Source organism: Medicago sativa, chromosome 5, assembly GCF_051527215.1.
Source record: "Medicago sativa cultivar Bolivia chromosome 5, Bolivia_mono, whole genome shotgun sequence".
Lineage (NCBI taxonomy): Eukaryota > Viridiplantae > Streptophyta > Magnoliopsida > Fabales > Fabaceae > Medicago > Medicago sativa.
Genome location: NC_140753.1, coordinates 17,748,702 through 17,764,883, shown reverse-complemented (window position 1 = coordinate 17,764,883; position 16,182 = coordinate 17,748,702). Strand labels below are relative to the sequence as shown.

The following is a 16,182-nucleotide window of genomic DNA, read 5'->3' as shown; positions in this document are numbered from 1 at the left end:
TTGGTTATAACCCGAGCTTTGCTTGGCGGAGTATTTGGAATCTGCGTCAGTTACTTTTATATGGATGTAGATGGACAATTGGAAATGGGCAGCATGTCAGTGTGATGAATGATCCATGGGTTCGAGGTGTTCAAGGTAGTTGGATTCAATCCCCACAATGCCAAAATGTGCATAGTTTGAGTGTGTCTGATTTGATTGCGGTCGAGGGACGGATTGGGATATTGATAAGATTGAATATTTGTTTTCAGATGATATGGTGCAAGCTATTCTCGACACACCATTGTTTGCAGAATGATAGAATAATGTGGATGATGGAACGCAACGGAAGGTATACTGTTAAGACTGGTTATAAATTGGCTATGAAGGAGTTGTTACATACCGATCGATTCCATGTGGAAGGAGACTGACATATAATCTGGAAGGTGAATTCTCCCCATAAAGCTCGTAATTTGTTATGGAGGATTTGTAGAGAGTGTGTTCCGACGCGTCTCCAGTTACAATCACGACATGTACAATGTGAGATGATATGCCCCTGGTGTGATACGGCTGTTGAGGATGATTGGCATGCTTTTGTAGGTTGTACGGTGGTGCGTGAGAGTTGGTATTGGGCAGGTCTTTTGACTGTGTTGCAACCCCGAGTTGGAACTGTGAGCAGTTTGGCAGATTTTGTTTTTGATATATGTCGGCCAGAAAGCTGAGACATTGCTGGTTGGGTGGCTTTACTTCTTTGGCAAATATGGGCTGCTCGTAATGATGTCATTTGGAATGACGCTCATCATACTTCAACTAGCATTGGAAGGACAGCACTAGAGGCATGGCAACAATGGCAAGAGGTTCATAAACAACCTTCACCATCGGCTGTGCAACACGGGCAGAATAGAGTGCAAGGTAACAGCACAATTTGGGAGCAACCGAGCGAGACGTGGTTAAAGTGCAATGTGGATGCCGTGTTCCATGGTCGTAACCATATTACATCTTTTGCGTGTTCCATTAGAGACTCCCGTGGGCAGTTTGTACGGGCTCAAACGAGATGACAGCGGGCAAATATGACAGTATTGGAGGGAGAGGTCGTAGCCTTACTCGAGGCCATTCACTTTGCTGATGCGAACAGATGGAACCGGGTTATCTTCGAGTCCGACTCATCTACTCTAGTGCAAAGCTCTATCGTTTCCGGGTCATGGTGATTCGGAGTTCTATGTTATTGTTTCTAGCATTATTTATCAGTTATCTTTACATTCCTATTTCAAGGTGAAGTTTGTTAGGAGACAAGCGAACATGGTTGCTCATAGTTTAGCTAGGGCGGCATGTTCTTGGGCTAGTCACCGTATTTTTTATTCTTATCCTTCTTGTATTGAACATTTGTTAATTAATGATAATAATTAACTTTGCTTTGGTCGTAAAAAAAAATGCATTGAATTTAAGATAAATCGGTATTTGTTTTCAGGGAAATTCTAACATGTATACTTAGAATGCATGTTAGAAAAACTCAATATTAAAATTATATCTTAAAAATTATGTCAATTTATTTTTTAAAAAATAAAAAATAATTATTAATTAATATATTTTATTCGTAGAATCAGTAACATATGCTTTTAAGCATAACACCCTCCCTTTGTTTAATAAATAAGATCAATATTTAATCGATGACTTATATATATATATATATATATCCCGAAACGAGTGAATAGCCAAATACCCCCCTGAAATTGCAAGGGGCGTCAATTACCCCCCTGTAGTTAACGAAATATCAATTACCCCCCTGAAATTGATAAACGTTAGTCAATTACCCCCCTCCGTTAATTTCCTCCATCCAACATGCTGATGTGGCAGTTAACTGCCCACGTGGCACTGCCACATGGTCAGAAAAGGCATGCCACGTCAGAGGGGGGTAATTGACTATAGGGGGGTAATTGACTATATTTTTTTTTTTTTGAAAAAAATCTGATTTTTTTTTTTTTTTTTTTTCTGGTTTCTTCATAATTTTTTTTGGCTATTCCCATTTTTGTGGAATAACAAATAGTACTATTTTTTGTGTAGACAAACTTTTGCAAATTTTTAATACTTCAATATCCTTGCAGCATTTTCCCATTATCCATGATTAGTTTTAACCTTGTGTTCAGTTTAAAAGCCACTGACTTGGCTAAGATTCACTTAAATAATGGAACCATAAAATCAGTTTAAAAAAATTAGTGTCTAAGCATGTGATTCAGAAATATTAATCATATCTAAAAGGTTTACCATTTACTCCTACTTTCTTTGAGTTCAATATCTCCGCTTAATGATTAAATCCTTGGTTAAAATGAATATTGATCATGTGTCCATATAAAACTGTTTTCCACAATCTAAATGAAATAACTGAGCTGCTCCTCTTTCTTCCTTGAACCTCCTTCTCCATACAAATTATTCCATTGCTCCAGCATTTTCATATTTGATCCTTCTGTAGCATAACTTGCAGCCACCTGTATTTACATTACACATGCATCTATTAGATTAATTTAATGCAGTATCTAAACAGAACATGTGCTGTGCTGCTATCTTGAAACTTAGGTATTAAGTATATTCCTACAAAGTCTCTAGGTAAGAAATATAAGTGCTTATGTATGAGCTATTTCAATTGCAAAAGATAAGATAAAGTCGAGCAGTTTTCATATAAGCTATAATATCTTCTGATTTTTCAACTTCTGCCTCCTTTTTCTTCTTTTTCTGAAATAAGTGGTGGTTATTACTTAGCTTTACAGCACATGAACACTATACATTTGATGGAAATCATTTTAACAATCACATTATTATATGTAATAGTTTAGTATCTACCATTTCTTTTTCCTTCTCCTGTTGCATTAGCTCCTTAATGGGGCGATAGGCTGCAGTGGTGCACAAGTTCTGTTTACAGAAATTAATGTCAAGAGATCATTATCACGACAAACCAGAAGTAGGGAATATGAAAAAGAGAATGATCAATAAACTGAACCTTAAGGTCGCTTCCACTGTATCCTTCTGTCATAGTTGAAAGCTCTTTGAAGTCTATATCTTCGTGTTTTCCCTTAGCTAGAAGAGTTTTCAAGATCGTTTCCCTATTCTCAGCAGACGGAAGACCAACCATTATCCTGCTCAAAATTGCCATGAACACAAATGTCATCCACAGATTTCAAAAACGAGAGTTTGCATCATACCGTGAAATCAAACCATGCAATCACACGCCTGCAAGATGCTTCAAAATAATGGTAGAAAATTATGAAGAAACCAGAAAGAAAAAAAAAAAAATCATATTTTTTTCAGAAAAAAAAAATATAGTCAATTACCCCCCTATAATCAATTACCCCCCTATAGTCAATTACCCCCCTCTGACGTGGCATGCCTTTTCTGACCATGTGGCAGTGCCACGTGGGCAGTTAACTGCCACATCAGCATGTTGGATGGAGGAAATTAACGGAGGGGGGTAATTGACTAACGTTTATCAATTTCAGGGGGGTAATTGATATTTCGTTAACTACAGGGGGGTAATTGACGCCCCTTGCAATTTCAGGGGGGTATTTGGCTATTCACTCATCCCGAAACGGATCCTCGGCAGCCAATGTGTCTACCGCTGTTTCTGCAGCACATTCTTAGCCTTTAGATCCATCTAACGATATTCTCTCTCTCGTATGATTTATTACACGTTCACATACAAGATTTTTGGTGCCCTCTTTCATCCGCATAGGTGTTAATCGTATTTTTTCCAATCCATGGCATTTCAGAGATGAATTCCAATCATGAGAAATTCAACTCTCTGAAATTAAATCTTATGTTTCCCCTCAACAACTTTGATTTCAACATTGACCCAATCAATCCAAATCCCTAATCTTTCCTCTATGTTAAACATTTCGTGACAGGATTTCAGCCGCTAGTCTCTTCCTTTTGTCAAGGACACGATAAATATGATTTCTGAAAACATTTTTGTGGCTTCATTTATGCATTTTAACATTCATTTTTTTATTTTCAGTAAAATCATTTACCACTTCAATTTGATTTCTGGTTTGTTAAGGTTTTGTAAAAGATTAGTGATGAATTTTAATTGAAGAAGTTAAAATAGGAAGATATTGCCATGAAAGAGGCACTTGGATGTTGTAGAAGAAAAAAAGTAGTAGCAGTTTGAAGAAGATGAATGAAGGGTAGAGAGGTATTATGTGAACGTGGGACCACATATGTGAACGTGTCATAATAGTATGAAAGGGAACGAGTAATACAGTATGACACCAACCTATGCAACAGTTGTAATGTTAAATTTTCTTAATCGTTTGATGAATCGAAAGGTTAAGAATGATGCTGCAGAAACAGCTGCAGACATATCGGCTGCTGAGGATCCAAATCCCTTGGCCCAGTTGGCCTTATCAGTTGAAAAAGAACCATATTATAAAATTATATTACGTAGAATTTTATTTTTATGTTTTAGTTTTTATCATAAATGATGGTTCAATTAAAAAAAAGTTGACTCATCCTATGGCTGTAGGTTCAACCCCACTTGTGCTTTTATTAAGTTTTAAAGTCTTGTCTGACTCTACGATGAACTTTAGAGCCTAACTTTTGTTATAAAAAAATACTTTAATTTTTTTATTAAAAAAGGTAATTATACTTTATATTTTTGTTTAAGTGAAACAACACTTATCTACTAAACTAAATAGAAAAATCATTGTCTGTTTTTTTTACCATTTTACCCTTGTGAGGGTATTTTGGTAAATTAGTAATTCATGCTTTTCCCCTATATATATGGAGTGGTATGAAAAAAAAATCAGTGTCCAAAACTTCTCTCCTTATCCCATCGTTTCTCTCCTTATCCCATGGTTTCTCTCCTTTTTCTCTGCAACTCTCTCCGATGACCACCCATCGGAACGGCGACAACAACCGGCAACCGCCATCTCTCATTGACCAGAAAATCAGTCTCAATCTCTCCCGAGAATCCATTCTTCTCCGTCACGACTGCGGAACACGGCGGCGCCGGTGAGGAAGAGTAGGAGAGAGACGGCCAGATGACGAAGGTAATTTCCAATCTAAAGCCATGCATGTTGTTTTTGTTTTCGTTCTCCAGTCGGCCGTAAATATTGTCCCGTTTTGGCTAACAATCGTGCTGTTCTTGAGATGTCTTCTATGGATCCTCTATCTTCTTCTTCCGCTTCTTCTTCTGCGTTTCCAGATCAACAACCTCCTAATCTCAGGTATATTCACGCTCCTTGAATCTTTCTGGATGATGATCTCAGTTATTTTGTTTCGGTTTTGTAGTTGTTTTTCCTGGTTTTTTTTTAATCGATGGTTATTTTAAAATTTTATGCTGTTGATTAGATACATTGATAAGAAAATTTGTGTTTTTTAGGGTTTTATTTTGATTTTGAGGTGGTTTTTGCACGTGGGTCGTTTTTGTTTGTGTTTTAGAATTGAATTGAATGGAGTGGTTCTAGGGTTTTGAAAGTGGTTTGCTTAAGGATAAGGTAGAGCATTATCATGTCCTAGAAGAAAAATTAAAGGACAGAGGCAGAGATTTCATCAATGCACAGTGCTTCGTTGGAAAAAGAAGGTATAAATTTACATAAAATTCCTCATCCCTTTTGTTTCATAAACATTTATAGAACATTTGAGTCAATATTGTTTTTTAACTTTGTAGGAAGCTGTGGCTGTTGGAAGAACATTTGCTGCTATGAAAGACTATTCACTAGATGGTAACAGAGAAATGGTGGCACTAGGAACAATGAACATTGTTGGTTCTTTGACATCTTGCTATGTGGCTACAGGTACCAGAGAGGTCTTATTTTCATATGCTCTCCAGGATAGCATATGAAAACAAGTTGACATTATTATATCCTTTGTTATAGAAATAGCTTATTTTTTTGGCTTCAATCAATCATCTTTATATTTTGGCTTCAATACATGATCCTCTACTTTTGTTCCCATAGTTTCACGGTTTTCAACTATTATTAGAGTTATCTTGATGAGTGTTTCTGATTATTTTTTTCAGGATCATTTTCTCGCTCCGCTGTGAACTATATGTCTGGTTGTAAAACTATTGTATCAAACATAGTTATGGCCATAGTGTTGTTAACTCTATTAGTGATTATACCACTATTCAAGTACACTCCAAATGCAGTGCTTGCCTCAATTGTTATAGCTGCGGTCATGAGCCTGTTCGACTATAGTGGTCAAGGGTGTTGGAGCAATTAATTAGTTGGTTGGTTAGTTTGTTATGTGATCAATTTTTTTTAGTTTGGTGCACGCATTTCTGACATCTTGCTAAATCTTGAGAGATGAGAATTAAATTTGAGATTCTTTATGAGAGAGGTGAAATTATTGTTGGTCATTCTTTTTTTATAGGAAGAATTTTCTTTTTGAAGAATCTAATATGATAAACTTGCGTGTGTTTCAAGTTTTTGTCATGTAACTTTCAGTCATTCAATGGCTAATATGGTGAGTTGCATTTTGTACATGAGCCTTGCATAATGAGATGTGTTGATAAACTAAAAAAAATCCAAAGCAATTTATGAATTATATTGGAGCCTGTGACTGTTAATTCTGGTGTAATTCTCTATAGGTTTGATGAATTTAATAAATGCCGCTTTGTATTTGTTGCATATGTGTCTATGAGGCAATGGAATATGTGATAAATAATGAAGTATTATGCCTAATATTGTATACAATGAGAAGTCTCTCTTCTTTGTTTAGTTTGGCTTTCCAAAGTTGATGCGACTAGAAAGGCGGTTTTACGGGCACTTAAGCTTCTTGCATTAGGTATTTTTCTTCAAGGTGCCAACTGAACCTTTTTCTTAAATTTTGTGAAAATTTCTTAGCTGAAATTCAAGCTTATTTAGCATTTTTTTTTTATGAATGTCAAGGTGTTAAGATAAAATGTTGGTGCTGGAAATTTTGTCGTTCGCAGGAGGTTATGTTCATCACGTTAGTGATTTGACGTTCGGAGTGGATTTGAAGCAGATAAGTTTGATGGGAATACTGCAGGTACGATTTTTCGCCTTATGAAGTTAGAATTTCGTTGAACATGATAAAAAATGTCTGTATAATACTGATCATTCTTTATTTATTTCATTTGATGTCAGAGAATTGCGGTAGCAATATCAGAGTCTGAGTCTTTTTGATGAGAAAATGAAAGAGATTGAGCCTCTGCAGCAGGCACTGGGAAAGCCCAGCAATTTAAATAATGCTGGTCGGGGCGGTATCTGCTCATCTGAGGACGAACTTAACAATTTCGTATGTTATGAATCTCTTAGTTTCTTTTCAATCCAAAGCCCTCACTTTACTTGTGTTTTATTTATTCGAACATGTATTCTTCAGTCACTCACCACTGATATGCTTTTATGGATACATTGAGTGAAAAGAAAAACACCTTGAAAACACCTAATACAACATAGTAGTTTGTGACTACCCTTTTTTGGACAGGTGTGCTTCCATACAAGCAATAGAGACCGACTCTTGTGCAAGAACTAAGGAATTGATCTCATATTGGATACTTCTTTCCTTAATTTACCTCTTTGAATATGCTTTTATGAACCTTCTTCTATGGTAGTTTTTTTGTCTTCCCTCAAATATGGAAAGAACCTTGGTATTACCACGGACACCGTGAATTTGGTGAAATCACGGACACTGGTTTTGATGAATCTTGATAGTTTAGCTTTTGCCAAAATTACAATGACGTACCTGGATTCTCCCAAATTCATCGGCAATTCAAATATGTATTAAGAAATTAAGAATGACCAAGTTCATTTTTTCACAAAGAATGAGTACCTGATTTGAACTTGAGATTAATCAATGCACTTTTAATGTGCCAAATTTTTAATTGAGATTATTAGGGCATGAAATTCCTTCTGGGATGTCTTTTTCCCCATAAGAAAAGAAATGTTGCAAATCGCACCTTTTTTGTGTTATTTTAAAACCAATATTAAGGTAGTTTTTAACTACTTCATTACCATGTCTGACATCAGGTTTCAGCTCTGGCCATACATTAAGCTAATGATCATCTTATGGCTCATCATACCGGATTTTGGACGAACTTCTTATGTTTATAACTACCTTATTCGCTCCATGAAACCACAAATAGTCACATGGAGGTTAAATAGCTACTGGAGAGATTGTTTTGCTGAGAAAGATAACTTTTTACTGCATGCAGAGAGATATATGAAAGAGAATGGAACTGAAACCTTACAGAAACTCATTGCTAGCAAGGTAATTACAGCTAAAAATGTCAAAATACTATAATTTAAGAAGCATGTATGTGTTTATGATAACTCTATATCTGCATTGGCAATTGAAAATTTTAGCTAATTCTGTTTTTTTTTTTTTTAATATTGAAGAACACAATGTGTATGCCTGATGTAGAAGCGACAAAGGAAACCATAGGTACTAATAGTAAAGAAATATTAAAGGTAAAGTTTTTGGTGTTAAGTCAATTGTGACATTAATAGTTTTTGTTACAAGTTCTTGTATGAGTAGATTCTACCTGTCTTAGTCTCATGGTGACATTTAGAGTGCTTAATGAGGGAGCTTAATCCTGTGCAGAAAAATGGAGAAAGACTCCAAGTAAAATACAAAGACATCAAAGATTTGGAGGCTATTGAGAAAAAAGATTTTCCTGCAACCAAGCAAGTAAGGATTCATTCATATTCACTGCAAGTAGAAATCTCCCAAGGACAAATAATTTTTAGACTTGATTTCAGTCACAATATGTCAGATGATTTACTTGAAATATGTGTTTCTTTGTTGGCCAAGGTGAAAGAGTTGGACCTCTTTCATAAATTACAATTTCTACCTACATACATAGCAGAAATTCTTTGAGGAAATTTTATTTGAATAATTGCAATCTTTTTCGAGAAATTAGAAGGATTCATAAGGCTGCACATCCTTGAAAGATTTAGACCTCACACTTCTTGCTGCATACACCAGAGATTTTAACTTCTTCAGATTCAGTGGAATCTGTAAGGATTCTTAATGACACAAATGCTCCAAGCCTAAGTGAAGAGGCTATGCAAGCTTTGCAAATAGTGTAAGACTTCATCTTCATTGATGCTTCAGTTCTATTGCAACCTGCTTAGGTTACCTCTCTAATTTTTCTGCAGATGATGATTACATATCAGGAGAAATGTGAACACTGATACAAGAGCCTTGATGGAGTTCAAAGCTGGAGTAAGGAATAAAATGAATCAGGTATGATAATTGATTCTGAATTGCTGCAAGCCGATTAATCACCATATGATCAGCTTCCGACGTACATAGCATAATAAAGTATTTGTAAGCTTTCTTTCAACAATTTACTTTATTTATCTGCAAAGCTAAATCCAAGATACTTGCACAACGACTTTTATGTTTCATAATAATTATTGGACAATAAAAATGAGTTTTGTGAGTGTAAATAAGAATATTTGACTTTATAATTTGAAGTACTTGATCCAATTGTTGTTTTATTACTTTATAATTTGAAGTACTTGATCCGATTATTGTTTCTTGCTTCATTGTCAAAAATTCAGATGGTTAGCTGTTTGATTACATTGCTAAATATGCAATATTGTTTGTGTGGTTTTCTTTCCTTTGATATGATTGATTTCTCATCGAGTTCGCAGACAACAATTACCGAAAATGAGCCAAAACAATTGATGTTGAAGTCATCATCATCTGAAGCAAAGGAAGTGTTGCAGAATAATAATTAGATGAATCAAAAGTCTTCATATATAGGTGTGAGAAAAAGACCTAGGGGAAAATATGCAGAGATCAGAGACACAACAAGAAGAGGAAGAAGGGTTTGGCTTGGAACATTTGATAGTGTTGAGGATGCTGCTTTGGCTTATGATCAAGCTGCATTTTCAATGAGAGGTAATAATGTTGTGCTCAATTTTTCTGTTCAAAGGGTCAAAGGATCTTTGCAAGAGATTCAATATGATTGCAGAGGGGTTTTCACATGAACTTGCACTCAAGGAGAGACACTGTGAACAAAGAAAGATGTTATCCAAAGGTGTAAATAATAAAGCAGGGAAACAAGATCAATCAGAGGGATCAAGTGTCTTGGTGTTAGAAGACTTGGGAGTTGAATATCTTGAGCAACTTCTAACAATATCTGATAATCAAAGTACAAGCAGCAGCAACTTACGATCAAGTTGTATGTAATTTTTATTACTTCTTTTTAATTGATGCAGTAATTCTTTTTACTTGAACTAACATTATTACTTATGAAGAACTATCCATTGTAATTTTGGATCAATTGGTTGTGATTACTTTATGATAAAAACTTATATTTCAGAAAATTTGGTCGATTACAATAAATACTAACTATGTTCTGCTTTAGGAGCCATCGTCGAGAAATCTTGTGAGTTAAAATTTGGTTGATTCACTCCTCTCTTTGGTGTGATTTAAAATTTACTTTGAAACAAAATCTTATCATAGATTGTCTTTCGTTATATATGGTATTCGTCAAAGGTTTATTTAATTTTGGTTGGGGAAGATCTTTTCTATGTTTTCCTTACCTTCTGCAGTGCAACTAATTTCCTCATTTCTACATTTTACAGGTGAAACAATAATTTTGATACTCTTTGGATTATGTACAGCTCATAGAGGATACTTTTGGTGGTTCTAACTTCTCTAAATATATAATGGGTAATAATGCTTAAGTTGTCTGCTATATTGTTGAGTTGATAAGTTTTACTCTAAACTTTTATACAGTTGAGCTTATTTTGAGGTTTTAGTGTTTCTAACTTCTCTAAATATATTCTTCAGGATGTTAGTGCTGTTTTAGAGCTATATAAGGCTTCACAAGTCATTATACATCCCAATGAATCAATTTTGGTTAAACAAAGTTCTTGGACGACACATTTTTTGGAGCAAGATTCTTCCCCTTACCAATTATACGCTGATAAACTTCAGATTTATGTTGATAATGAGGTAGTTTATTGTCTCAATCTTTCATAATAATAACATATATACAATCAGTAGGTGTAAATCGCGGCCATGGCGTGTGGTTTTTTTTTTTTTTTTTCAACAGCCATAGACAATTTGTAAAGGGATGTCCGCCATAGCGCCACCATATGGCCATAGTCGTCAATGACATGTTTATATTGCGGATTTTAGCATCAGTGTAGACAATATTACAATCTATCCTGAATACTGCAATGTTCTTGCACATTATAATAGGTCAGTGGAGCATTGCAATGCAAACGAAACAAGGACTTTGAAAACATCATACATGTGTGCCATTATTTTCATTCCTCTTTTTTGTGGTCAATTTTTTTAATGTTTTTATGAAACAGATGTTGCAATCTTGCAAGCAAAGAAATTCTGAAGCTAGCAGTAGGAGATTTCAATCTCTGCCAATCAATACACAATCAAGAATTGAAACAACTTGAAAGGTAAATAGTTTTCTTTTTATTTTTTTTAAAATTCACAAACTACATATGTCTTGCTGGAAAATAATAAAGAAAAATTACTATTGTCTTTGTAATGCAAACCATAACCAAAATTACCGAACAACTTTAGCTTTATTTTTAAAGTTCTTTTATTAGTTTCAATTTTAAAATAGCTTTTAGTTCCAAAATAAACCTGGTAATACAAAGCCTATATTTTTGTAGAAAGTTAATCCAAAAATGTGTCATCAATATAATGTCATGGACTTTGGCTAAAAATTCTGCAAAAGAACCATGTATTTTACCGAGCTAGATATATATCTGTTTTCTATCAAATGCAGGTGGATTGTTGAAAATAGACTAGACAAATTAAAATTTGCAAGGCACGGGTTGTTAATTTACAAAATGTAAAATGATGTATTACCAGGTTAGCTCAAGGCACGGGTTGTTAAAATACCTCAAAATGTAAAATGATGTAACTAAAATGAGATATTTCTATTATCTCATAAATATGTAAGCATCTAATATCTCTTATTTTAATTTCCAACAGAAATATCTCTTTTGTTCATTCATAATTCAATTTTGCTCATTTAAATCACGATATGTAATCAATGTTTTTGCTAGGCTAGAGAACCTCACAGTTTTTTTTTTGCGGCATCTAATATGTAATCGTAATTTGCACATTATTGGTTCCCTTATTGGTTCCAATTAATTTCATCTTAATTATTATGATGTTTTCCTTGTCTCATGAACAAAATATATGTTCTTTTCATGAATCAAAACTTGGTAAGGCTTTCATAAATATTTTGATAAAGATTTCTAATGTAAACAATGAAAGGTAGTGGTTACTTTTCAAATTGAAGACGATAGGATCGTTTCGGAAATTTAACTTTGTAATCCATCAAACACAACTACTTTAGAATCTATCTTATATAACTTATGTTTTGGTTTCATTTAAGATAGACCTGTCTAGGATTTAATATGCTATGAATCATGATTTTTTATATTTATAAGCATGTAATATCTATGTTCACAATCAGTTTACTTTTAAGCGTTAAAAAATGTGATTGCCAACAAAATTATCCTGAAAAAAAAAAAAAAACAATCCACCCCGTGCGAAGCACGGGTTGACAACTAGTTATTGATAAAATACAAAGTGAATCAACACATACCAAGGCTAATTTTTGTTTGACAATTTTCATCGTAGAATTTGTTTGTTTGACAAAAATGGCAAGCTAATGAACATCAATTAAATCGATGACTAGTAATTTTTTTTTGGGGGGGATCGATGACTTTTTTTTTAAAGGATTCGATGACTATTTACTAGTTATGTTGTATATCACTACAGCTTAATAAAATAAATTCTTAGGTGATTTAAAATTTGGTTGAATATTGTATATCATTGGTACAATTTGTTTAACATTATTTATACTTATTTTAAAATAAATAAATAGTCAATTGAGATTCATGCATATCATTGTGTTCACCTTATAATAACTAGTGAAAAGACGAGCACCCACATGTTCGTCTTTCTGCTATTTTTATTGCGCTAACGTTTTTTTTTTGACAAAAATAAATGATATTCATTCATTCAAATTGATAGAGTACATCGATACATTGCAAATTCCCTAAAAACAAAAAGGATGAATCTGCGAACAAACTCACAGCATCCATGTTAATAGCATAAAACAACAAAGCTCAAAAGCTTACACATATGATTGTATTCAAGTCTCCGGAATACCCATGTCTCCGGATCTGCAGCGTGAACAACACCAAAGTCATTGGATCTGCACTGGATCGAAGGTGATTTGACAATCTGAACCGAACAAATACCTGAACGAAACAAGAAAGACAAACAACGCCGCACAAAGACGACGAACAAAACAACGTTGCACTAAGACGACCAAATCACAAAATAAAAAACGGAATTGATGTGAAAATCACTTATTTTAATAAAAGGGAAAGAGATAAACGAGTTAGATAGGTGATTTTGGGTCAAAAATTGACCCTAAATCACCCATCTTTGATGGATGAAGGAGGAAAACTAGGGTTTTGGTGTCGACTAACAAGAGAGAAAATCGATTTTTTAGTTTGCTATTGCGCTAACGTTTGAAAATTATTAGTGGTGTGTTTTTATGAAATTTTGATTTTGATTAAAACTAAAAATATAAATATTTGTTGTTTTCAAGTTATTACACACCAAATTAATCATGATTATCTATTCCCATGACACCAACAATATAACAAAAAAAAATATAATCTATTTTTTTCAATGACACCAACAACAATCTTTATTATAGAAAAAGTTGTTGAAGGGTAACACCCATACCAGACGTATCTAGAAAGTCTAGCACGTGTGTTAATATTAGTACTGGATACATTAAAATTTACAACATAATTTACACACGAATGAATATTTATACAACAAATTGCGTTCGTGCATAAATCACATAAACATCACGACTATACATATATAATTTCATCCTTCAATATCCAAAGCATCCTGCAGCGACACGAACGCACACTTGCTGAAACATTCATCCGACTTCAAGCTTGCATAGCGCCCTGCTTATCTGAAACAAATAAGGATTGGGATGAGACATAATGTCTCAGTGAGTTCCACCTAATCCTAGGCTATAGGCAACCTCAAGGGGAAACCTACGGTCACCACGTGTCTACATTACAACCTGACGGTTGATTATACGTGTGTGGGGACTTGCATGCTTAGACGGTAGTGCATACTAGAGCCGTCATAATCTTATCGTAACTTGTTATAGGCTTCACTTCCTATACGTGTCATGGCGGTCGAGGGGAACCTAAAACCGCATTGCCAAAGATACGCTCTACGTATCAAGGCCTAAGCATACATAATCATGGCACGATTCTAAACCGGACGATTAGGGGAAACCTAAGATCGTCATCGGCATAACATACTTTACTTGTTCTCTACATAACTTGCTCATGTCTTATGGCATCTAATGCCCTTGCTCATAACTTAATCATAAACATAACATACATAGTCGTGCATAAGTTCATTCATTAGGTTAGCGTTGAACAAACAATTATTATCTTGATTCATTTTACGGATAGTCCCGGGTGGAGTAACCCCGAGATCAATCCCATACATGACCGATGTACGTACATCGGACTCCCTCGGTGTCGTGCGGGTCCCTTGCGGCTTGAACCGTTCCCCTTAGGTCGAGAACCTTTCGTATCCACCTAGCGGGATATCGAAAGCCACGACGTGGGTGTTACATGCCCACCAGCTTCCGCCTGGTTCGTCCCCGAACCACACCGTACTGGGAGAGGTCTGCTCTGATACCAAGTGTAACATCCCAGACTGCTTACATGATTGCCGACTAACCCCACAAACCAACACGAGTCTTTTCAGCATGCTTTGTCCTCACTCACATGCTTACCGGGAAACTTCCCGGTAGGTCACCCATCCTAGTACTACTCCAAGCCAAGCACGCTTAACTGTGGAGTTCCTATGGATTGAGCTCCCGAAAAGAAGATGCATCTTGTTGATATGGGTAGTACCTAACAATTCTTATAAGCCTTCCTTCAACCATGTAGTCCCATACCTACACGGCCTCCGGATCCCTCTCATTCCGATGTGTTTCGGTTCCTACTATTGTCGTGGGGGTCCCTTGTGGCTTAAACCGTTCCCCTTAGGTCGGGAACCTTTCGTATCCACCTAGCGGGATATCGAAAGCCACGACGTGGGTGTTACAAAGGGTATAATTGGGATAATGAAAAAGTAAGTATAAATATAGTTTGTTACACTTTTTAAATGATAAAGGAAAATATATGTTTAAATTTATGTTTGTTACATTTTTGAAATATTTAAATTTATTTTTATCTATTTAAATTTATTTATTTTTTAAATAAATATATGTTTGTTATTTTTTTAAATATATAAATTTATTTTTATCTATTTAAATTTATTTTTTTAAATATATATAATTTTGTTATTTTTTTTAAATATATAAATTTATTTTTATCTATTTGTTATATGTTTTTTGAGGGAATCTATTTGTTATATGTGTTATTTGTATTGAAAATTGATGGCATTTTTGGAAAGAAAAAGTCAACCCAAAAGAGTTGAAAGATGTTGTTTTCTTTATATATAGTATAGATTACAAACATATAGGAAACTCGAGGGGCAAACCACTTGGAGAATTCTAATATTTTATAATTATAAACAAGCACAACATAATTAATTATTTGTTTAATCGTTATTTTTTTAATGACAAATATTAGTAATTAGTTGTTAGATTAATATTTACTTCTTCGTAAGGGTTTGAACCGTGACCTCCAATTCCTTGTTCTTTAGCTCAAATCAATTCATCTATTCAACTCCCAATTTAATTGTTAATCTACTACGATTAATCAATGTAAATCTAGTCACTCATTCTTCGTGTCATTAAAAAGGTCTTTGGAAGTTTTGCGAGAAGACAAATAACGCTGGTGTGAACCATGTTGGATGACGGGTGAGGGTTAGAAAGAAGTCCTGCTCTGACAACAATGAAGTATTGCAGGAAAATTTGAAATTTTAGAGTGGAAATATCAGGAGTTTCAGCAAGAAGGTCAAAATAGAAAGCGTAAAAAACGATTAGGGTTCAGGAACTAACGTTTATGTAGCCCTTGAAAAGGTGCAATGATGAAATGGCTAATGATGGTCAAATTTAGGTAAATGTACCAATCGTTTACCAGGTAATAACGTGATAAGGAGAGTATCGTATCCACAAGAATTGTAGTTTCAACCAAACAATTCACGTTACTTATTTGGGAACAATAATCATAAAAGAGATAAGTGTTTAGA

The 16,182-nt window shown here is 34.6% G+C and overlaps 2 protein-coding genes and 1 pseudogene across 16 annotated transcripts; 2 read left to right on the top strand and 1 right to left on the bottom strand.

Moving 5' to 3' along the window:
• Positions 1 to 2,270: 2,270 nt before the first annotated feature.
• Positions 2,271 to 3,469, bottom strand: LOC146920668 (uncharacterized). Its single transcript, XM_085710735.1, has 3 exons — positions 2,969 to 3,469; positions 2,812 to 2,880; positions 2,271 to 2,703 (listed from the first exon to the last, which is right to left on the bottom strand). The coding sequence occupies exons 1-3, from the start codon at positions 3,134 to 3,136 to the stop codon at positions 2,611 to 2,613; spliced, it is 330 nt and encodes a 109-aa protein (XP_085566861.1). The 5' UTR covers positions 3,137 to 3,469; the 3' UTR covers positions 2,271 to 2,610.
• Positions 3,470 to 4,784: 1,315 nt separating this feature from the next.
• LOC146920667 (HVA22-like protein c) lies at positions 4,785 to 11,932 on the top strand. 14 transcript variants are annotated; one of them, XM_085714106.1, is made up of 17 exons: positions 4,785 to 5,012; positions 5,113 to 5,189; positions 5,404 to 5,545; positions 5,633 to 5,759; positions 5,984 to 6,765; positions 6,899 to 6,975; positions 7,074 to 7,224; positions 7,956 to 8,196; positions 8,325 to 8,396; positions 8,530 to 9,013; positions 9,087 to 9,258; positions 9,588 to 10,120; positions 10,262 to 10,327; positions 10,527 to 10,614; positions 10,735 to 10,899; positions 11,265 to 11,363; positions 11,699 to 11,932. In XM_085714106.1, exons 7-10 carry the CDS (start codon positions 7,175 to 7,177, stop codon positions 8,803 to 8,805), a joined length of 639 nt encoding a protein of 212 aa, XP_085570232.1. In that variant the 5' UTR covers positions 4,785 to 5,012; positions 5,113 to 5,189; positions 5,404 to 5,545; positions 5,633 to 5,759; positions 5,984 to 6,765; positions 6,899 to 6,975; positions 7,074 to 7,174; the 3' UTR covers positions 8,806 to 9,013; positions 9,087 to 9,258; positions 9,588 to 10,120; positions 10,262 to 10,327; positions 10,527 to 10,614; positions 10,735 to 10,899; positions 11,265 to 11,363; positions 11,699 to 11,932. The 14 variants fall into 14 exon arrangements, with proteins under 14 accessions (XP_085570232.1, XP_085570231.1, XP_085570236.1 ...); XM_085714105.1 differs by having other exon boundaries at positions 4,785 to 5,189; positions 5,984 to 6,193; positions 6,685 to 6,765; XM_085714110.1 differs by having other exon boundaries at positions 4,785 to 5,189; positions 5,984 to 6,193; positions 6,685 to 6,765; positions 6,855 to 6,975.
• On the top strand, positions 8,917 to 11,932 carry LOC146920666 (ethylene-responsive transcription factor 1B-like; annotated as a pseudogene). Its single transcript, XR_015011869.1, has 7 exons — positions 8,917 to 9,013; positions 9,105 to 9,174; positions 9,588 to 10,120; positions 10,527 to 10,614; positions 10,735 to 10,899; positions 11,265 to 11,363; positions 11,699 to 11,932. The product of XR_015011869.1 is annotated as an ethylene-responsive transcription factor 1B-like (transcript).
• Positions 11,933 to 16,182: the final 4,250 nt, after the last annotated feature.